Source organism: Grus americana, chromosome 2 (assembly GCF_028858705.1).
Source record: "Grus americana isolate bGruAme1 chromosome 2, bGruAme1.mat, whole genome shotgun sequence".
NCBI lineage: Eukaryota > Metazoa > Chordata > Aves > Gruiformes > Gruidae > Grus > Grus americana.
The window spans coordinates 28,205,571-28,229,205 of NC_072853.1; the positions used below are offsets into that span (position 1 = coordinate 28,205,571).

The window sequence follows — 23,635 nt, forward strand, 5'->3', positions numbered from 1 at the left end:
GCTGTATAAAACTTCTCAGATGCACCTCTGTCTTATTTAAGAAGCAGAGGCAAATGCATTTTATTTGAAATGTGCCTCAAACAATGAGGCTCAGATCCTTCAAAATTACAGTCACTGAACTCCCACTGAAACAAATCCTCAAATTCCTCAGGTGAACTCGGGCGACTAAATACCATTTCGGGAATGGTCTAATGGTCTTGGGCTCTCTCCGGTCAGAGCCTTGTAAAGTTAAGGAGCAGGTGGTGCAGGATGGGGCCTTGCTGAAAAAAGCCACAAAAAATTAAAGATTAAGCTAGCTCGTTCTTATCGCTTTACTCCCACTCCACGCACAGTGATTTCACTTCTCACCGGCTTGTTCTCATTTCTCTATGCAATGTGAAATACGGTTGTGTATGTTAAGTGAAGGAACAGTGAATCTGCCTATCAGTACAATAAATGATTTATATTGTTCATACTGTGCGCTTGAAACCCTGGATTTTGCCTTATTTTAACATTTTAATGGTGTAAAGAAAAAACACAAAAACTTGTATGTAAAAATATGATGTGACTGTTTGCCAAAATCATTCCAGTGGAAGATAAAGTGTTTGAAGTGTTTTGACAAAAAGTCATCACAGAAATTGGAATCTTTTTTCCTGAACACGAGTTACCTGTCACAGATCTGTTCTGAAGTCACCCTTCTACTACTGCTGCTCCCACCAGCTGGCTCTGCTGCGGATCACGACACAGAAAGCAGGTCTCTCTACCCACAGGCAGAATGTTTCCTGCAGTTATTCCTCACAAATAAAACTTGGTTTAAAAGATAGCAACTTAAAAGCCCAGTTCTAGCAAAGGTGTCTACTACTACAGTGGAAAGCAAAGTGTAGCAAATACAGGTAAATCACAACTGCTGCAAAAACTCCAGGTTTTAAAATCTCTAAAACACTCCTGGGCAGAGCTCTTAAAATGTCAGGGTTGGGGCAGAACAAGGCTTGGAATGGTAAGAGAGGTGATGATAGGGAAGACTGGAAGCTTCTTTCTCCTGGTAGACATTTGGTGACCAAAAGAAAGACTGCAAGTAAAATAATAGCATGCACAAAAATTAATTACATGAGGTAGTGTAGGTATGCAATATTCCTGCTAAACAGAGAAACTGGCTGACAGGTAGACACATGAGATCTACTTTACTGAAGTTGTTAACCATGTCTAAAAACATGTATTTTATTTAAATAAATACTCAAATAATCACTCAAGCTAATAAATACAGTCCTACAAAACTGCACACAAGTATGCTGTGCAAAATTTTAGCCCATTCTAGTGTAAATGTGTACAGATGAAAACTTAACACAATGTTTCTTATTCAAATCAAGTCAGGTGATTTTCTATTCACTTTAAAGCACAAAGTACCAAACTTTTACTAATGGTCCAAGAAAAAAAAAATCCAGTAATTACTAAGCCCTTTAAAAACCTTTTGCATTATGAACGCAGTAGTTGCTGACAGATGTAAACTTTAACAGTATCAGGTCAGGCATAGTGAGCGCCTGCTTCCAGCTGTGCTAATTTTCACCGATGATTTAATCAGGATTGGACGTGGGCCTTGAAGCAAGCAATGTGGCTTTCGTTCACTGCTCCCTGCTCTACCGTGAAAATTTCATGAACGGTCTCATAGAACTGGTCCAATTCCCCCTTTTTACAGCGTAGTTATTTATCTTTGAAAAAATTACCCCAGCAAGCTTAAGAAATTTCTAGACAGCACATTCCATGTGCAAATGTCAAATACAGATCAGGATGCTGAGACCCGGCAGCACTTTTACATAAAATGAACCTCGTCTCACGAAATACGCACGCACTGCTGCTAAACTGCACTTAAACTAGGATTAAGTCTCTATTTCATTAGACAGCTTTAGCTTTTTCTGAATAATTTCCATTTGACATCTTGTACGTGTATACTAAGCCCTCATCATAATCATGGCTATAATCACTGGTTGTGGAGGCATACCAAAATCCACACCTGCTTGCTGTGTCTACGAGGAGGCTCAGAATCCGTATTTAGGCACCCAAATATATGTGCCCTGATTTTCTGAAGTGCTGAGCACCTCCAAATCCCTCTGAAACCAACTGAAGTCGTTTCGCACCAATTAAAAGCAGGCCAATGCACCAAAATCCCAAAGATCATTTTATTTTACTGCGTATTAAATTATCACATAACAGATTGGGGGTTTTACCTCCATTAAAGTGGGGTTATATGTTTAGCAGCTACAACACAAGATGCTCCACAGAGTTAAAGGCAGAAATTTCCTTGCAATTCAGTGTCTTTACTTATGCGTTATCAGCATGTGAAAAAATTAGAGGAAAGATAAATGAGCAGGTCACGTGCCAATGAACTTGGAAGCCAGTATGGACAGGCAGGAACCCACAGTTCCCTCAAATAGGGTCACCTTCTGGTTGTAAAGCAGACTCTCGAATTGGTAAATAATAGCAATATTCTTAACAGTAGTTGAAATATTCAAGAGGAGGGAATTCCCAGAAAGAGGAGAATCCAAGATTGACAGCAGTTCTGGTATCATAGCGAAGAGGTAATACAACTAATCTCTTTCATTTGCAACCTCAAATGATTTTCATAACTTGTTTGTAAGCCTCTACTATAATACAATACCGCTTTTGCGGCACAGAATTCATCTAAGAAATTGTAACAGGTTCAAATACAGCAAATCATCAACTGAAATAACAGGGGTAATTTCAAGATTTAATCAAGCAGACAAGATGTACTTTTCACTTGAAAACAATGAATCCTCCTTTGCAAGTGTCTCTCAGCTGTGGTCATGGAAGTGTTAACACCTCTGACTGACGGGTCACGCAAAAGTCATTTAAAAACAGGTATTTGGATTCCAGGAAAGTTTTCCTTGTGATCCATGAAAATGAAACTGCCTCTGCAACCCTACTGACTCCTTTCGTGGTCTCCAGATTGTCGGTCTGTAAGTGTGCACAATACACAGCTGTGGAGCACGCTTATGGATTGGGCACCGCTTGGGGTTTAGGGGTATTTTACGCCTCTTCCAGGACAGTCTCATCCTCGTGGGCATTTGGGAACAGGTTCTTTTGGAATTTCCAAGCCGAGCCAGACACTGCCTGGGTTAGGTAGTTGCTATAAATCTAGTTTCTCCTGTTCTTTTCCTGAGTTCAGATGTCATGTGTTGCTACTTTAGTAACAATTAAACTGTATTTAGGAAAAATATAAACTTGAGATGTTCAACATTCATCTCTTCATAGTAATGTTCCTCTCCTATCCCTAAAGTCTAACAACTCTTTTAATGAGAGAAATGAATTCAAGCCAGACTATTCCATTCTCCTGCAGAAGTAATGGCTAGATCAGAGTTAAGTTTTTTCACTTAACTAAGTCTATATATTAGGAAATATTTTATAAGCTATCCAGTAACATATAACTCTTTAAACCCTTATATGCCATTTCTAAAACCTGCATCAACACATTGTCAGGACAGAATGTTCAGAATCTAAAACCAACTAACTTGCATAGTTGGATGCCATTGGTATAGGTAAGATAAAATAGACTCTATTCTTATTATAGATGCTCATTAAAATTTAAAATGTGCTTTCTGGTTCTATCACTGAATAACATGCTTTAAAAATGTTGTGTTGTCACTTTACAATTAATAATTCATTTAGCTATGGACAGTAAACAGGTAGAGGGCGATACTTTGGAAGCAATACCTGTTTCTGCAAGTGATAAATATTCTGTTATTGAATAAATACCCAGTACCTATTTGCAAGACAGGCTTTAAGAGGCCTCTTCAATATTCTGACCTTATCAAAGCACAAAGCCCACCCTTAGAAGACATGTTCCAGTAACTCTGATGGTTCAGAAAAGAGCTTCAGTCCCCGAAAGGTTCACTATGAATTAAAGTGAGTTTCTTCTAGATGCAAAGTTGGCCTGTATTCATTTTCAACTGCGAAAGCACCTGAAATTCTGTAAGCACTGTTGCATAGGAACCCACTGCCTTTTGCAGAGAAACATTTCTGAACTGAGCTCTGAAAAGCTTACTTTCTAAACAAATGACATACGCAGGCAAAGCAATATTACAGTGGTGGCTGAGCCAAAGAATAGTTGGGTCTGTGTGTTCAAAGCCACAAAATGGATTTCTGGTATTTATTGTGTCAGTAGGCATTGCATCTAAGCACCACCATACCTACCACTGAAATATTTGGAAAAAAAAGTAACTGTAGCTGGGCTAGGCTTATCCTCCTCTTCTCCTCTGCCTTTCCATTTCCATCTCACCCTACCCTCACCAAAAAAATCCCTCTGCTTTCAATATCTAAAAAATACATTAAATAGTATGTAGGACTATCAAAAAAAAGTATGCAAGACTGAAAAAAAAGATGTATCATTATTACTATTTTACATGCAGGGAAGAGAGATGGATTAAGAATATGTGACAGCCAGCAGTGCTTCCTAGCCCCCAAAGCCAAGTACAGCTTGATCCTAACTTAATGTTGAGACAGAATATACTTCATTTCTTGATCTTTTTGACCTGTGCCCCACCCAGGACCTATGTTTTCTGAGCCAAAAGATATGTGCCACTCTCCCTGCTTCAGATGAACATTTCCTGAGGGAATGCTGCCAAGTGTACCCGCCCTGCTGTTCAGATGCAACAGAAATAACTTAAGGTCACACAAAGCCTGCGACAATGTTGGAGACTAAACATAGTTATCTTCAATCTCAGTCCAGTACTTCAACCGTATGACAAACTTTCCTACAGTAAAAGTCGTGCACACACACAGATGCAGGAGACCAGTAGGAACTTAGTTTCACTGACAGCCCATCTCCAGAGGATACCCTACTAAATACCACAGAGAAATACTTGATTGTACCACAGCTCACAAACATACCTTTGAATTTTTTTCTGAAACATTTTTTTCCCGAAACATTTTTTTCCCAAGTGTCAAAACCTTACATGCAACTGTGTCCCATATGAAGAGAAAATAAAAGTATATGCAAAGGACAACGAGGAAAGAACAGTATATATGGGCCTAACTTCTGACTTAAATCACTTTTTGGGGAAAAGACATGGGTATCATGTCAGAATTTGATCTTGACAGTAGACCTACCAAAACCCAAGATGCTATAAAAAAGCTTTACATTATATTCGAGACACACCTGGAAGGCTAGTATGATAAACACATTTGCTTTCTTACCAATGGCACAGATGCTATTCAGTCCCCCAGAGGACAATCACTCCCAGGAGAAAGCTGGCACCTGGAAGCCCGCAGTAATTATTCCATGTTTTCAGCAGAACACATATTAGCTTGCTTCAGCTTTTTATTAAGGCAATCAAACTATTTCAAAGTCAGATGCTGGCATACGCAAGCATGGCCTGAAGTGTGGGTAAAGGGAGAAGACCACTGCCAGCACCTGAAGGAAAACATCACATATCCATGCTGTATGTGTGGATGGTCTGGAGCTCAGGATAAACAAAAAGGCATGTATGTCAAGCTGTAAAGGCCAGAGCCTGTTAATTTCTTTGAAGAATTCCATCCATTGTTTGAAGGAGGGGACAAACAATGGGCAACTCCCTAATCTGGAAAATGTAGTAATACTAAAAGAGGGACAGCAATAAACAGTGTTTGGTTGGCTGGTTTGTTTTTTCAATCACCTGCTTACTCGGGATGGATAAACTGACTAGATTCAGAGGTAATGCCATCTTAAAGCTTCTTTAGGACCAGTCTGTGAATGCAAATGAAAGCTAAGGATTTCCGTAAATCTCAACCAATGAAGTTTTAATGCTTTCCGTCCCAATATACTGATGTCATTTATTAGTCTCAAGTAAACCATTTTTTTATGGAGAGACTCCCCTAGTCACACAGACGCTAATGGCAAATGATTTTTAGTTTCTCATTTTCAAGAACATTAACTTAATCATGACAAAGAGCAAGCTCCTTAAAAAGGCATTGCTAGCCCTTAAATGCCATTTTTAAAGTTCAGCATAACATAATTAACAGATTGAAAATGTCAGCAAAAGATGAGATCAAGATGGTTATTTATTTCAAGATTTTGTAGGAAACCACAGGAGTTATATCCTATCTCAGTGTATGCAGTACTACTGATAACTTGAAACTTTTGTTATTTGCAAGTTTAGGACTTATTACTGAAGTGTGAAAATTAGGACTTAATTTCTTAGTTTTTCCTCAGATTATCAATTATATTCATTTATGATAATCCTGAAATGCTATTGGAATTGCAATATTAAAAGATACTTGCATATATATGAGAAAGAAAAAAAAATCTTCTGAAATATTAAAAAAAAGCTAATTGTAGACCATGGCATGGCTATCTAAGACATAATCTAAAAAATAATAAAATTTCAGTGAACAGCTGTTGTTCACTATTGGCAACAGATTAGACTGTAGATGGGAAAAATAAAATATGATAATTTAAAAATATTTTATTGAAATTAGCATACAAAATATTTTGGAGGCTATTTCACAATTGGTTATTTCTAAATATTCATGAAATAGTGGTGGTTTGCTTCCAAAAATCTCCACCATACAGTTATGTACTTTAAGAGCCTTTTGTTTTTCTGATCATTGCTTCCATCATATCCCACTGCTCTTTGGTAACCTAATAAAAGAAAAAGAGCATTTTATTGAAATTCCATATAATAATTACACATCTAAGTATTTGTTTGAATGTAAAATAGCAAGCAAGGAATTTAATACCTTCTTTAAATCATTGAATTCTCCTGCCATCGAAACATATTCTCCACCATCCATTCTAATAACCTAGAAAAAACATAAGCAGTGTTATTTAATAATAGTGGGTTTCTGTAGCACTCCCTTGTTACGGACTGTGAAAATAATTTTTATTGATTTGGAGCAGAAAAACCCATGCTCAAAATAATGTAATTCAATCACTTTTAAAAGTTCTTTTTAAAGGTACTAACTACCATGCATTACAATTAAAAGGTTAATAATGCTTGTAAAGAATTTCAAAGTAACAGCTTTGGTTTCATTTCTGGAACCAGGACTTTACAAAAATATCAGCAAAACTCAGATCATGGTCAGGTTAATTGTATAAACAAGATCAACCAAAACTCACTGCTCCATTAACCCAGCTTGCATAGTCACTGCAGAAATAAGCAGCAAGATTTGCAATTTCTTCTACAGTTCCCAGACGACCACAGGGAATCCTCTCAATAATTTTCTTCTCAAATGAGCCTGTTGGGTCAAGGCGGCTAAAAGCACCCTGAGAATTAAGAGAAACATTAAAAAAAAAAAAGTTATAACTATATCAGAAATTAGAATCCAAAAGAGATTTGACTCCGCATAAACAATATGGAAGTTAACATTTGTGAGTAAACTGTCTACATCCTCTTTGTCAGTAGGATGAAAAAGAAGGAATCAGGAAACAGAAAACAATTTATCCCTGTTGCACTGATATGCATCTCCTGAGGATGATAAGCTGGGATACCTTTGGGATAGTCACCCAACATCTATCTATGAAAAACAAAAGGGGTTAATAATCTTTGTTTCCCAAACACCTTTGATAAACATTTGAGGGAATAAGGGAGACTCACAGTTGCTGCATGGACAGGGGAGAGGAACAAGGGGAGAAGAGGAGCAGGGAAGTGACAGAAATAAATTACACATGACAGAGTAAGTAAACTGAAAAGAAAAAAAAAATCAAGTTCAGTTAAATTGCAGCAATGACTAGAACTAAACTAAGTCACTGGAAGTTTCAGCATTTACATAGCTTAGAATGGCATGGAAAATAGATGAATTTTAGGTTTTTTGTTCTTCCTGGCTCCTTAACAAGGAAACAACCTCCCCAGGCAAAATCACAAGTGTGTTAGTAGTATTTACAGTTTACTTAACAGTTACTGAAGTTATGAGAGTTAAAGCACACTGTAATTTATGTAATCATGGCTGTACTCACACCATTTAAAGTCTTCTATTGCCATGTTTTTAAATTCCAGTTTATAAGCTTAATGGTATTGCGCTTGAACTCTTTTTTCTTTTCCTCTCATGACTTACAACAGTGTTTTTCAAAGACATGGATGTAGTCCCTAAGGCAGAAAGCCTCAATTTTGCAATATGCTGTTCTAAGTAAAGCCAGTCTACCTTTTTATGCTGTCAGGGAGATTTTAGGTTGGAATCAGTATGACAAACATAGTACTTTATTAAGGACACACAGTATCTCAAGTGGGATATACACTATTAGTTTAAATCAGAACCATTAACAGGAGGCAGCAATATTGACATATAAAGCAGTTAAGTCACCAAAAATTATGAGAACCTATAAATCAAAGTGATCTTGCTGTGCGACACAGCAGATGCCAAAAGTTTATATGGATTCAAAAAGGAACAGGACAAACTAATGGAAGAAAAAATCCATCAAGATGATTACAATATGAAGAGATATCAACTGTATCAAACTTCCTGGGCCACAGACTGCCAGAGGCTGGAGACAAAGAAGAAATGTCATTAAATGTTTTTCTTCTACACTTGCCTAAAAATCCACCTAAAAATCAAGGCCTTGAGGACTTTTGGTCTGACTCTAATGTTGTTTCAACATTCTTATCACCCTGCTGACACTGCCACATCTTTCTTCACAGTCAAAAAAGGTAAAAAAGCAAAAAAGAAGCAACTCTGCACCCTATCCCCAAAACAACAGCCTGAACCAACTGTGAAACGTTTCACAGGTAGTAGTAATACCATTATTAGCTGTTACTGCTTATAATTTTAATATTTTGATTCAATATGAAACAGATCCTCCTCTCTCCAGACTGCTTTCTTTTTTCTTCCTGTTCCAGCTGGTCTGGATTACTTCCTTCAAACCCTCCAGTCCTCCCTTTCACTCATATCAAAGCTTCACATTTCCTTGCTGACTTAGTTTTTCTCTTTCTAGTTTTGTGATTTTCAACAAAACTAGTGAGATTCTGTTCTCATACACATAAAAGAGATTCTGAAATTCTGGAATTCATGAGACTTTTTCCTTAAAAATTAGTTCAGGCAGAAATAGGCACTTTTACTCCACCAAGTATAAGAATTCAATTCACTTGATAAACTAGGTGCATACAGTTGATAAGAATCAACATTAAATATTTTTAAAAAAGGTTTCATTGATATTAGTATAGTAGAAAGGGCAGTGGTAGGTTTCAGGAGTTCAAGAAATGCTATTTCATAAAAGAATTGAGAGGTAGTGTGTTCAATATTCCAGCACAGTCTTGACTACCAAGGAAATCATACTTGAATTTAACACTTATAGCAAAGGTTAGACTATCTGAAAGTTTTTTAAGTCTGTACTATAAAGCATATTCAAGGCTGTGTTTCACTTCATGCTATGTACCTTTGTTTTTATTGGACCTGGTTGAATCACATTGAACCTCATGCCATATTTACCCCATTCAGCCGCAAGAGACCTAAAAATTCATTAACAGAATGCATCAATATTTTAAACACAATATTTTAATAATGCTATTCAGCAAAAGAAATTATTTAAAACTGAATCAAATGTGTAAATACTAGAATTTTCCTGAAACAGGCATTTCTACTTAAGGGGTTTTTTTTCTTAACAAAAACATTTCAGAGAAGACAAAACAATCACATTCACAAATGGAGGAATATTGATTTAATAGATGCATCATAGATAAAGCAACAGTAACGAGCAACTCTTTCTCCGTCACAAATCATACAGATGATTTTGGCACCTGAACTAGTTTCTTCATGAAACTAGATAGGTGAAGCAACAGTATACTCCACCCAAATACAAGCATATCTTTTCCTGAGACAAAAGAAAGTGGAAGGCACTATAGAACAGTTGAACAGTTCCCCTAATAACTGTCTTTAAGTGCTGGTTCATCTATGAGAATGCAAGAGAATCTATCGAAAATCTGTAATTGAAACTTTAGAACTTGCTATTCCCAGAAGAATTAGTTCCACTTGTCCTTATCTTGTCCTTGTGATAGAAATCATCATAATAACAGCAGTTAGCACTTCCTTCTGTGAGAAGCTGTCAGTATATTATTTTCTTGCTAGGATACTGGAGGCTGGAGGGTTCTCTTATGATACAACAGAATAGCCTCATTTTTATAGACCAATTACTCTACCTGAAGGATGTGAAAAGCAGAACAGACATTTTGCTGTATTACTCACTTGCTCATTGCTTCTACACCAGCTTTGGCAGAGGCACTCGGCAACACAAATCCTGAACCACTCTCTGCATAAATTGTTGTAATAGCCAGGAATGCTGCTCCTGGAAGTTGCAAAAACATTTTAAAAAAACCCCACACCAAACAAACAAAAGATGCATGAAGATCAAACTCTGAACTTAAGGTAAGAGCAACCTCAGCGGTACAGAAGTTTGCAGCTCAAGTGTTAGGGATGACATTTCATTCTGGGTTGTAAAAAAGGTATTTTAAAAATCTAGTCTTGGAAGCTTTGTTTTCAAGCCTTTTAATTTCCATTTCCTCTTCTCCATGAACGTTAAGAGTTCTTCCATGTAAGTGTAAATAGCTATTGATTAGGCTCCGAAGTTCTAAACCCTCAGACTTCTACCGATAATGAATTTACATGTGAAAATCAGTCTAACTGGAGTGAAGGTCTAAGATCTTACAGTGTCTTTTTAGAAGCTGCCCTAGCCTAGTAGTCAATAGCCAGGTAATTTGCCCTAATTTCATCAATTCCTGACTGGAAAAAAAAATAAAATAAAATCACCATTAAAAATTAAACTTGACAATCTTAAAATGACACAGTTTAGGGCTTGAGTGAAAGTTTAAGCAGAAAAAAACAATTTTTAAAGAAATTTTCAGAAGCTTTTTCTGCAGTAGAGCTTATGACAAAATTAACCTGCATAACTTTTTCCATTATCACAACAAACTGTATTATGAAAAGACCACTTTCTGTTATTATTTTATAACAGATTTAGCAAAAACATGATGGAAAATAATGGAAACTGCAACAGTTTATTTAACCTTTCTTTTATACAAGCCCGCAAATTCTAATTGTCTGATCAATGACTAGCATGAACTTACTGTAACTGGGAAATGGAGGACAAGGGATGACAGTTCACTACTTACGCCACAGTAACTAAAATAACTGTTCTACTTACTGTATTTTAAAAATAATTTAATTAGAATAGCTACCCAAGGGATCTTTCTAAAACAATATACGTAACTGATAGAACGTATGTGACGATGAAGTAGAGATTCAGTTAAAAAACTACAGTAACGTTACACAAGAGAAACTAAAGAGAACCATAAACAAGCACTGATATAAACGCCAGTAAATATCTAGAAACCACGGACCCTATTTATAAAAAAGTAGTGTGCAGTGAGAGACTCTGAAAAGTCAACACAGGCAAAAAGCACAGAACAACTCTGAAGTTATCTAGAGTTGATTGTTAATTATACATTTTGCAGAATTAAACTATAGAATTTTTAAAATACAGGTCAAATAGATGTGAGTTAGGTGAACCTAACACAGAAGCAAGAATGACTGATAAATTTATAGCTCTGAAGTTTAAAGTACATTTCAGTTCACACATAATTTTTATTTCTAAAGCCTATATTCATAAAATGGACAACATCTAACTAACTCCTGTCATTTTGTAAAACTTTACTGCATAAATAACACACTAGCAGATTACAAATCTCTTTTAAATACCAGTACAAACTTAGTCTAAAAGCAGAGCACTTTTATTATTTACTAAATTAGGTTTAATGTAGGTCATGCTGCAGACCTAAAGGATGTGCCAGTGTTCTAGTAACTGACAGATGGATAGCGTTCTCACAGACTGTTCTAAAATACTTGCATTGGGTAGCATCTCCATGACTTCAGAAACTCAACTCTGCTCAAACTTTAAAAAAAAAAAGAGCAAGCAAAAAGAAAATGAAGGTGGAGAATGAGAGGACAAACAGGTACACTTGATTTACTTCCAAAAACATGCCTTAAAGAAAGCGTTAAATAAAAAGTCTTACTTACAGACAGAATCCCCCCAGAAAGAAGGCATGCAAGGAATAGCAAAAGAAACTGATGTGTTTTGGAAGCTTAGAAGTGAAAGGAAGAGAGACAACATGAAGGTGAATGACTTCTGGATTTTGCTGAATTTGAGGGTAGAAGCAAGGAAAGCAGTTTTTCATTCATCAGCAGCACAGACAAAGGCATTTTTAAAGCCATATTTCACAGTATTATAGGAAGACACTGCATGCATCTGGAAGGCCACAAAACAAACTATTACAATAGTGTGCTATAATGATATAGTAAGCCATAGTTGAGGATGGGTTCTTAATGTGGGAATATTAGCACTAGAATGCTGGAAATTATTTTTCATGTGCTGCTACAATATATGTGGGAAATACCTTGTCAACTGACCAAAACTGTTACAGACTTACTGAAAGAACATTAGGTTTATATTGTTATCATTAAACAGTATGAATCCACTGAGTACTTTTTGGAGAGGACTTTCGAAGAAATCCAATTAATTCAAGAGTTAGAGAAACAGTACAAATACAAAAGGATTATTTCAACACAGTGGCTGTACCTAGAAAACAGGATTCAAAAGTGGGGGCACATGTAAAACTGTAATATACCGCACTGCTTTTAAATGCTATTGGAGATATCATTCTGATCAAAAAATAAGCTCATCATTTTCAACTCGTAACTAGAAGATAATGTAAAATGAAAGCAGTTCTTCGCATATAATCTATGATGTAACATAGAAGGGCATACATTATCTTTCCCTTAAAGACAATAATCTAGCTAAGTAAATCTTTGGCTAAATAGTATATCAAAGAACTATCATATTTTTAAGGTAAAGTTAAAATATTGGATTAAACTCCTAGGTAGTCTAGAAATAAGAATTATACCTGCAAAAATAAAACCTAGTACCGATTTCAGTTTTGAAACTCTTCTTCAAATTATCTCAAAGGTAATATTCTCTAGTGTTATTAGTCAAATACCACAGCTGTGAATTTTATTTATTTAAGTGTAGGAAGAAAATTCAAAGTGATATCCTGACTTGCTTTTCATTTTAATAAATGCCACATGCTCAGTTGCTCAATGAAATCAACATAGATATAAAAGACTCAAAAGAAATAACAGCATATGTTTTTAAAAAGCCTTATTTTTTAAATTTTAAAATTTAAAAATGTTTTACGACTAGTAAAAACTCTGCAACCTCATGGCCCTGGGTCCAATTTTAAGGGCAGATTCCACAATGAAGTAATTGCTAGCCAGTTCTACTGTGTGATATTTAAATAGGACTTTACTGAAAATTAAGTTTCTTTCTAGAAAAAATGTAGAATGTTAAAAATTGCGTTTCTTTTCAAACTTTTAAAACTGGCTATAATAGTAAGGCAAGGAAAGCAAGTAATAATATTATGTCACAATGCTTAGTTACCATTTATCTTAAGTTTAACATACCTTTTTGTACTTTAATGAGCTCCTTTCCGATTTCCAGAGTTACAAAAGCAGTACCATTAAGCACGATATCAGTTATCGTTTTCCATGCATTAGCAGAAAGACGTTCAGAAGGGGAAATAAAGTTTCCAGCTGCATTGTTTATCACAACCTGAAACACATGAAGGAAAACCTAAGAGTTATCTAAAAATAACTCTTCCTGAGAGAAAAGCAAAGAATTTACAGGGAACATCTTAAGTGTTTCCAGGTGGAAAAGTAAAAATATCCTCATCAAATGGCACATGAGGGGAAGGGAGGGGGAGAAAGAGAGAGAGAATAATCCATCAGAAATTTTAACATCTGCAGCATAGATATGTATCAGTAACAGAAAATGAGCTGTATTTCCAAACTGCTGTAGTTGCTAGTCGAGTACTGAGGAACTGTAAATGTAGGTGACTTAAGTCACCATTTTCCATAGTGTCACAAGTGCATCCTAACAGAAAAGTTTGTCCCCACCAAGTTCCAAGGTCACCTATCTTATGTAATGTAATGGATGCATGGGAATAAACGCAAAACAAGTTCAGGTAGCTTGATGACTAAATGTAGCATGGATTAGCTGACTGCTGCATAACAGGAAGTCTAATCAGTTGTGACAAAGAGAATACTATGATTTAGTGAACTGCAAGCAACTAGTTCAAAACTTCTTTCGAACAGATGTCTGTCACTTGTTGCCTTCCTACAAGCAATAATTAGGCAGAGGATACTTTTGATGTATCATCTGCTTAGCCCTTCAAGCTAGCAAGTTAGATATGTTTTTTTAAGGGGACTAAGCATCACATAAGCAGTTTTTAAATCAAAACTTATGTTGCTAGATCTTGTGTATTTAATAATAATGCAACATGCTGAAGCAGTAAAATGATGTTTTACTTATGGAATGGCACCTAGATTCATGTAGGTTTGCACATAAACCAAAGGCTTTGTCCTGAAGAACTTCTAGGCTAAATTAAGGCATTAGAATTTTCAGTAACAAAATAAAGCACAGCATATATTGCATTAATATAAAACAAATAAAATACAACAGCCAGAAATTATACATATAGATGGAAAATACAATATAAAGGCTTCCCTTCAGTTTGAATTAAAAAAAAAAATCCAAACACCTCAAGATATTGAGGAGGTTACTTGAATCACTGAATAAGTATAGTGAAGACACAGTAATAGAACTAGTGAACTAAGGACTGCATGATACGGTCTTTGAGGTATGTAGATATATATGACTGCCCAAACAACCCATATGACAAAAGAGTGATTGCCTTCTACTTGGGAGTAGCAGTCTTGGGTATGGAATGAACCAAAGTCAGAAGGAACATGATACTGCCATTAACTTCTATCTTCAAGATGTCACCTAACATGCACAGTGGCAATGACACCCAGGCTTGCAGTATTCATAAACCTACATGTCATGTCTGTCACTAAGAGGAAAAACTAGGCAAAAAGAACTGAATATTCAATCTACTCTGCAGTCTCTCTTAAACATACAGAATACATGAAATTAAAGAGGGAGGAAATGCCTGTAAAGAACAACTCATGGGAAGTCTTGATTCAGAAAATTACTGGTGTACTAAAAATGTAATATATAGGAAGAAGTCTCCTCCCTCCTTGCATACACTTAAAACCTGGAGATTGTGATGTGCTTTGGTCAAAAACTGCAGTAACTAGCAGTCAAAATAATATCCAGAACATCTTGTCTACAAATCAGGACAGTGAGCTGTCTTATTTTACAGCACTGTTCTAGCATACATCTGTGAGAAATAGTTTCTCCACTTCTTACCACATTTAGAATTCAGAAGGTTCTCTTCCATGTCTATAGGAAGCTACTGGTGAATGCAAAGTGTCTACAATATACAGATGACAGTTTCAATCTACAGTAAACAGCTGTACATCAATGTTAAGGCTAGTCAGCGAGATTTAACACCCTCATCACACTTTCTATCAGCTAGCAGAATTGGAGCTGTTTTTCTCATGACCAAACCAGAGTTTGGTGCCTATCATTCTTCAGGCTCCAGCAGACCACCCTTCTCAAAGCAAGTCTGATGTAAAGAGCTCTGTATTTTGTGCCAAACTATCAAAAAAACAGATGTTTAGCTTGACTGAAGATTTTTTCCTTGATTTTACGAGAGCTTAAGTTTTCAAGTTGGAACCTTCTTTGTGTATTTTAATAAGCTAAGCAAGCACCAAAGATGATGTTTATGATTACTTCCATTTCTAATTTGTGAAACATTCTGTTAATAAGCAACAGGTGCAATTCAGTACCAACACAGGTAAGTCACCTTTTCAGGAGGATTTAAGAACAATGTGTTGTTTGCTTAATTAATTCAAAGAATCCCATAATAACTGTCCCACTGTTTACAACGAAACCATTAGTCCTTAGAGTAAGGACAATAATGTTTTGTCTATTTCATCGCTAAGTATTTTAAGAACCACAGGAATAGAGCAACCAGTCTAACTATGACTGTTAGCTTTATCTTGAAGTATGGCCACTTTTGTCTAGTGCCTCTTTAGATTCCATGAACTTTCTGTCATAGTCATTTTCCTGATACCTACTATGCAGAGTATTTTCTGTAATGAAGACTGAAGCTCTTCCCTTTCACTAGAACACTTACATCAGGATGTCCTGCCACTTGGATTGTTTCGGCAACAGCATTCTTAACTGAAACTGGATCTCTCACATCACACTGGATGGCGTGAACCTATATAATAATGGAAAGGCAGCTGTAAGACTTCAAAACGATATCACTCATAAATTAAATAAGCCCAGAGAAGCACATAAGTGCATAAAAATCTCATAACCATTTAAAGTATAACATATTCACAATTCTGTAAAAATTTACCTTATTCCCTGTTTTAGAAGAAATTTCGTCTGCTGTTCCTTTCAAAACATCGAGCTTCCTAGAAATAAGTATACAATGTCACTACATTGCAATTAAATGTAATTACAATTCAGATTAATAAAATCTGGTTTTTTCTGAGCAAATATGAGCTAAACCTTAAAATAACATTTTAGAAGTGTGTGCACGCATGTGTGTTGCTGATTTTCATGAAAACTGAGCTTTAAGATAAAAACTATATTTAGTCACTAACTTTCTGAAAGAAAACTATTTAAATCTAAGTAATTTCTGGTTACTGATACTTCAAAGCAACTCAAAAGTGACTACAAGGGGAGGCTACCTTAAGCTAATCAACCATAGTAAGCTAGAAAAAGTACTTTATTCTGAGTACATAATCATTACAAACTTAGTTTTAGCTACTACTCTACTAGTATTTTAGAAGGGACATGCACATTCAGGTTTAAAACTAAATATCTAAATGACTATTTGGACAAATCTCACAACACTTTTGTTTATTTTGATTAAAAATGAGATTGTTTTTCTAGTCTCTACTGTGGTGCCACTTAAGAGAATTGTTTAAAAATCATCTTTGTTAAGGGAAAATCAGGGCTGTTCTTAAAGTTGTAAGAATTAAAAAGCATGGCTTTAATTCTTTATTGCAATTCAAATCTGTATTGAGAACACTTGCAATAATACATTCAAAATGTTCAACAATGGCCATTTCATATTATGTTCTCTTTTAGGCCTTTGTTGAATTTATGTCTAATATTCCCGGTTGTTTTTCACAGAAATGCTTTTAGTTTCTTTCTTCCTACTGCTGGTTACACCATTACACACTTGTAGATGGATCTGCAAGTCTCTGGTATTTACAATATGACATTATAATTTAAAAGTGTACTGAAATAGACTAAATAGAATAAATTGATCAATTTTATGAAGAAAACAGATCTATTCAGCATTCAGTACTGAATGAAAGCTCTAAAATGTCTTCATTAATATTTACCGGCTTGCTATAACACACTTGGCACCTAAACTGGACAAAGTTGTTGTCATCCCTTTGCCAATCCCAGTACCTCCACCAGTTATAAAGGCCACTTTCCCTTGAAAGGTATTTGGTGGCAACATCACTTTTTGAAGAGGTGAAAAGAACGCAGCTTGTGGTCCATTGCTGTCTTGATGCAGCACAATTGGCCCATGGCTGAAAAACTGAAAGAAAAAAAGAGGAAAGATAGTTTTTTCTCATTTCTGTATACAGGCCTGTTACACAAGATTTAGATTTTTCTTATGACAGTGGAGCTAACAACCCTAATTTCCCTACTAGAAACTAAATGTGAGAACAATTAGATTGTTTTACACTAAAACACGTGGACCTTCACATAAATGCTAATGCTAGGAAAGCACCTGAGCTATTTTCAGATGTTCCATTGCAACTAGAGAACTATTAAAAAATATTTTAATCATGATATTTGTTATTTTGAAAGTTAGTTATTCTTACATCTGTCACTTCTACTAGAATGTGTGGAAAACCATTACCAACTAATTACAAACTTGCAGCAGGATTTGGGTTTCAGATTCATAAATGTACTATACTTTGTGCATAAGGAGTTTAGCCATATCAAATCCATGTTATTTTGAAATTAGATGCGTATATATTTATAAATTCAAAAACTTCAGCAGTAGCTTCAAGGCTTTGATCCTTTATACTGTAGTCAACAAAACATTCTTCTTTACTGAATAATGGGGTAGAATCAAACTCCATGTGACCTGTCCCAGTTGTTACTGGAACTGCTAAGCAAACCAATGCCACCTCCCAGACAAAATTGTGTAGGGTTTGGTTATCAGCATTACACTCTGTGCCTGCAGAAATGCTATTTACAGTAAATTAGCCTTCGATGAACTGGTCCCTGCAAAAAGACAAATGGTTGATATGTGTTTAAAAACATACATGAAAAGAGAAGAAATTTTTAAATTATCCCAACAAAAATAAAAGTTGCATATTTTCACAGGGTACCAGAATACTATTAAGCCTCCAGGAAAGGAGTGTGTGAATATTCTCTTTTGGCTCTCTCTTAGTAGTCCCCTACTCATCTCATCCCTCTTCAGGTATGCAGGGAGAGAGAAGGACTCCCTCTAAACTTCAGCTCACGGCAGAGACTGCAAATCAAGACGACATTTGAACTCCCTTTTTCTCCAGTATGAGGAGATAACCGGAGATAATCCCTACACAGTACTGAGTCTCCCTGACCAGGCACTCTGTTAGCGATGGACACCGCCCATTCCTCTTGCTCACAGCTATAGAAACCTCCCAAGCAGTTTTCCTCCTGCTTGGGGAAGGAAGATGAGGAAGCTGGCAGAAAGACTGCACCAAAACTAACAAAGTACTGTAATGATATCAAGCTGCCAGTAAAGTTGCTATAATTCAGCAATCTTCTCGTGAGACTGCTATTGTCTCATTACTAGCTTGCACAAGGGACTTCCATGACAGGATTCACTCAATTTAATAATTCCACCACTTAAGGTCAAGTTTTAAATTAAACATCAGGTGTAAAGAAAGATATACAGAAGCCAGGAAACAGCATTAAAAGAAGAAAAAAACCAAAACAACAAAAACACCCAAAACACGAACAAACCAATACCCAGCCTTCAGCCAGGGGGTGGAGGAGGATCATGACATTACAGCAGAAGGCCCTCTCAGAAGCACGGTGCCTGGGCAGAACTCACTAGAAATGCCCTCTAGCAACACCCACAGAAATCAGCCATGGCACTGCTTGGACGGCAACATTCAAACCACTTTACCTAAATCGTACTGCATAACTTTGCTATTGGTATCAAAGGGCGATACCAATGCCTCCACAGCCTGTGCTGAAACGGCAGAGGAACGGGAACGGCCCTGCGGTGGGGCAGGGGGCCATGCCCAGGCCAGCAGCGGTCGCACCTCTGCGAAGGCTCCGGGACGGCGGACAGCAACGTCCGCAGAAACTCGCCGTGTCCTCTGCCGGGACAAGGGCGCCCGGACAACCCCGGGGAAGCGGGGGAGGAGGTCGCGGAGCACCCCCGAGGCGCCAGCTGATCGCCCTCGGCCCCAGCAGAGCAGGGAGCGTCTTACCCGCCCGGTGCCAGAGAAGCAAGCCGCGGCACCACCACGGACACCGCACCGCCCCAGCCGCACCGCCGCCGCCGCCATCTTTCCCTACCGAGGCTGGCGAGCGCCGGGCTGCGCGCCTGCTCCGTGGTCGGGGTCAGTGCCTGCCCCGGGGCGGGAGGCGGCCCGGTCGCCGGGCCTCCCCACGGTCCTGGAGCCAGCAGGGCTGCGCTGTCGGTGCCCCACCGCCACGCTTGCCTGAGCTACTGAAGTCGGGAAACCAGCGAGGCCGGCGCCGCAGCACAAAATCGGGGCCCCGCCAGCCACACAGGGCCGCCTCGCCCGGCCGCTGCCACCGCCCCGGGGCCTCTGCTTCCAGGTGCGAGGGACAGGTTGTGCTCCGTTCAGTTTGTATGCTTCACTGCGTTGGGGTTTTTTTATTGCAATTTATTCACTCAGTACTATTTGAAGGACGCTAATTAATGATCCTTTTTTTTTTTTTTTTAATCTGGCCATAAGGAATGGCAAGGTAAAGACGTGGGAGTAGCATGGTAGCTGTAGGAACCTACGGATTCGAGAAAACTGCAAATTCTGAGAAGAGACCACGCTGATGAATGTACACAGTTACAAAATGGCATGAAAGACAACAAACCTATCAGTGGGTCGATACTATCAACTTTTGAATTAAGAATTTAGGGCAAGCTGAATACACACTGCTATGGGAGTTCAGAGGCATTGAAATCCTAAGGCTTAGTCATCGGCATTCTGTATAAAAATGGTCAATCAGCTCAATGTTCAAATTTTAGAGAAAAATACTGTTCATGCTGTTGTTTGTTGGTACAGTAAGTTCTAGAAGACGTCAGATCATTCTTGGTCCTGCGTGCCATCTGGCAGCCACTGAAGCAATAGTGTCACACCATTAAGCAGTAGTTGCCACAGTATCATTAAAGATGTATGTCAAATATTTGGAAGGTGTTAAAGAGTCACTGTAAGGTTTAGGTAGTATTCAAATCAATTAATTCAAAACACACTGAATCTCAAGAGGTACATAATCACTGAACAAAAAAAGGAAAGTTGGAGAAAGGGAGTATCTTCTGAATATAATTCAAGAGATGTTTTAAAATGAGCAAATACTACAGAATTTAGAACACTTCACTGGAATGAAGCCAACAAGAGGAAACAAACTACAAAAGCAAACCTTTTCTGTGTTGGAAGATACAAATGGGCCAAACAGCTACCTCTGAAAGAATCACTGTATTGTTGTGATAAAAGTGAACAAGAAGATATGGCCAAACTAAATTTCAGAAAATGTTTTTCAGCAACTTTCACTGATGAGGTGCAATTCCTATACCAGACCCATTATTTTTTGGTGATAAGAAGAAAGTGGTCTCCCAGACTAGGAAGCAAGACAAATTTTAAAAACTGCAATAGCACTGTCCTGTCTCACCACCTAAAAATATAATTGAAGGCAGACTGACTGCATTTTACAAGGAAAATAAATTGGCCTAATAGGTTATTATTCCACTTTAGAAAGTCCTTCTTCAGTTTGGGCGATGCTTACTTACAAGTTTAGGAAGAGTTTAAGAATAGCTTAACTTTAAAGCATCCAATCTCTGCTTTAAAGTAAGTCAGGAGGTTTACTGAAAATATCTGTTTTTTTAAAAAAATCTTGTAGGGTAACATAAGACATTATAAGACTATAAATCTAATATCTGTAGGGGGAAAAGTAATTAAAAACCATAACACCTAGAAAAACATGATCTGGAAGTGTCTAACCAGCACTAGTCTTCTGCAAAGATAATTATGTCTTAATAATCTCTTACAGAAATGTCTAACAGGTAATGGATGTATAGCAGCTGGCAGGCATAATTTAGACTTTCAAGGTTTTGGCCAAGTGGCATAACAGAGAGCTCAGCAGAAACCTGAGTCCTCTTTGTAAACTTGCATGCCTATGCTGTTTCTGCTACTCAAACTACCTTGTCAAAAGAAATGCATATCATCATCTGATGAAGTTTAAATATAGTCCAAGAAACTTTTGACACAAAAGGCTACTAAGAAAAAAAAAATCCTAGGTCAGGGATGAAATATAAAGATGGACATGATGCAGGCCTACGTTTATGTTAAGGGTAAAAGTTTAATGATAGATCACCTTAATATTCTGCTTAGATACGGTTTCGCAGGGGAACTGTGGTACTATTTCAGTAGTTATATGCAAGTTAAGCCTGCAGTCCATATGAATTCCTGAAATGCCTCTTTCTGCTCTCATAGTCTCTGAGTTTAGGACTCTGATCAATCATTTATTTATGAACTGAAAAAAGAAACAAGTAGAAAACCAACAAATATTAGAGGGCGGACAATTAGGTCAATCAGGATCAGAGAAACAGCAAGAACTCAAGAAGTTTAGAAGGTAAATGAATGGGAAAACATGGTACCAGAAAATAAAAAAAATGCAGGAAAATTGAAAGTATAAACATTATAATGGGGTTTACAGGATTCATACAGTTTCTTATGATGATGATTTGTCATGAGGTGATCACAAAAGTCAAGCCAATAGGATAGCTAAGACATAGAATAATGACAATACAGAGAACATTTAAGTACAGTTATATAAAGCTGAGAAATAGTCTCATTTAGGATACGGTCTATATTTCTGGTCATTGTAGCTCAAAACTGACTGAAATTGCAAAATTATGAGGGACTGAGAAAACAAGCAAAGAAGATGAAGAAAACTTGCAATAAAAGAGATTAAGGAGACTGGGATCATTTATCGTAGGAGAAGTGTAGGAGGGAAAATATAAAAAGGTATCTAAGTGAACACTTAAGGACAAAGGATAATTAAAGTCATAACACATGGAGATTAAACAGATTATGATTCTACAGAAACAACATTTCTGACTGACAGCTCATATTTACATTTCTATATGTTTTAAATTAATCTTTTCCTATTAGAAATACGTTATCCTGAATTCCCGTACTCTATCTCAGCTGCACAGGTTTTCTGATGCTGAAACTTCTTGACTAACTGCGGACATACCTCCAAAAGCTTTTGCTGTTTTGCAAAGATAAAGAGCAAACAATTACCAATATTCATTACCTGAGAAGCAGGCCAGTTGCCCAGTAGGAAGAAATTTACTCTCCAACTGCTGGCCAATATGATTATGGACATCAGGAATTTGACACCCTGCTCCTTGTGAGCTGCATAGCACAAGGAGAAAGGGGTATTTTGTGCCATACCTCAAATGTGTGTGGAGTCACAGAAGTATGGCTTCTCTGTACCTGTGCTTTGCTATTCCTTTCCAGAACATTTAGATTAACAGAGTAAGTTTTTTGTAACCTGCTGAATGGCCTTTGAACTCCCAGGCGTTTTTTTTTTTTAATTAAAATTCTTTTTATCCAAAAGTTGCTTTCAGTTAAGAGATGAATCCTTGGAGTATTTCCTGTTCCGCATTGCGGTGCGTTTTGATAGCGATATTAGCGCACTATGGAGGGCAGGACAGAGGGACACAACTGTGGGAGGGAGGGGGCTCCTCAGGCCTTACCGGCCCTGTCCAGCCTCACCTGGGGCCGGCTACCTGCACCCTGCCCCTGGACCCGGGAGCCCCGCCTCCGTTCAGCCTCGGGCTGTCAGTCCCGGCCTAAGCTGTCAGGGGGCGGGGGGACCGGCAGCTCCCAGGGCACTGAAGGGGGCCGAGGGCAGGGCAAGGGGGGAGGTCCCAGTGCGGGGTTGAGAGACCAGGCACCTCCCCGAGGCCGGGCAGGCGCGGGGAGCCGCCCTGCCCCTCTCTGCCGCGCATGCGCGGCGCGCCCCGGCTGCACTGGCGTCCCGCCCCCTGTAGCCGGCGCTTTCTATTCCCGTGTCTTCCTTCTCCTCCCGCTGTGCGGCCGCAGCCTTGGCCCGGGTCTCGGTCGCAGGGTTCCGGCGGCAGCAGCGGGCGAGGGCTGTTCTCTTCCCTTTCCAGGCTTGTTCCAAGCTCGCCGGGGGGCGCTGGGCGGAGCTGGCGCGCTGCCCTGCCCCGGCCCCCCCCCCCTCTAGCTGAGGCGCTTCTCACTGCCCTCCAGGATGTGGAAGCTGGTGCCCGCCGCAGGAAAAGGTGAGGGCTGCCAGACCCCACCGCCGCTCGGGCGCTCCGGGCCCGGGCACCCCAGGCCCCCGGTGTTGCCAGCCCCACCCCGCGCCTGCGCGGATCCCGGGGCGGCGGCCGGCGCCTGGCCTCGTGCTCGCGTCCCGCGTGATTCCAGAAGGCGCCGGCCCGGCCGTTGCCTTGGGACGCCGAGGCGG

At 38.4% G+C, this 23,635-nt stretch overlaps 2 protein-coding genes across 8 annotated transcripts in view; one reads left to right on the forward strand and one right to left on the reverse strand.

Moving 5' to 3' along the window:
- Nucleotides 1-6,012: 6,012 nt before the first annotated feature.
- On the reverse strand, nt 6,013-19,512 carry DECR1 (2,4-dienoyl-CoA reductase 1). Of its 2 annotated transcripts, none has more exons than XM_054814308.1 (10): nt 19,381-19,512; nt 17,278-17,480; nt 16,278-16,335; nt 16,050-16,136; nt 13,411-13,558; nt 10,144-10,243; nt 9,338-9,410; nt 7,088-7,234; nt 6,709-6,771; nt 6,013-6,610 (listed from the first exon to the last, which is right to left on the reverse strand). In XM_054814308.1, exons 1-10 carry the CDS (start codon nt 19,456-19,458, stop codon nt 6,551-6,553), a joined length of 1,017 nt encoding a protein of 338 aa, XP_054670283.1. In that variant the 5' UTR covers nt 19,459-19,512; the 3' UTR covers nt 6,013-6,550. The 2 variants fall into 2 exon arrangements, with proteins under 2 accessions (XP_054670283.1, XP_054670284.1); XM_054814309.1 differs by lacking the exon at nt 19,381-19,512 and adding an exon at nt 19,071-19,340.
- Nucleotides 19,513-19,591: 79 nt separating this feature from the next.
- Nucleotides 19,592-23,635, forward strand: part of NBN (nibrin) — a 35,131-nt gene continuing 31,087 nt past the window's right edge. For 5 of the 6 annotated variants that reach the window (XM_054814304.1, XM_054814300.1, XM_054814303.1 and 2 more), the window contains exons 1-2: nt 19,593-19,735; nt 19,876-23,447. In XM_054814304.1, coding sequence (XP_054670279.1) covers nt 23,417-23,447 — 31 coding nt within the window. In that variant the 5' untranslated portion in view covers nt 19,593-19,735; nt 19,876-23,416. Of the gene's footprint in view, nt 19,736-19,875; nt 23,448-23,635 lie in introns of all 6 variants that reach the window. The other variant, XM_054814306.1, reaches the window with a different exon arrangement.

Excerpts from the sequence above, each read along its gene's own strand:
- DECR1 (XM_054814308.1), bottom strand. The coding sequence starts at position 19,458 with ATGGCGGCGGCGGCGGTGCGGCTGGGGCGGTGCGGTGTCCGTGGTGGT. Across the intron at positions 10,244-13,410 it reads GCTCATTAAAGTACAAAAAG|GAGCAGCATTCCTGGCTATT; the intron begins GTATGTTAAACT and ends TGCAACTTCCAG. Across the intron at positions 7,235-9,337 it reads CAGGTCCAATAAAAACAAAG|GGTGCTTTTAGCCGCCTTGA; the intron begins GTACATAGCATG and ends CTTAATTCTCAG.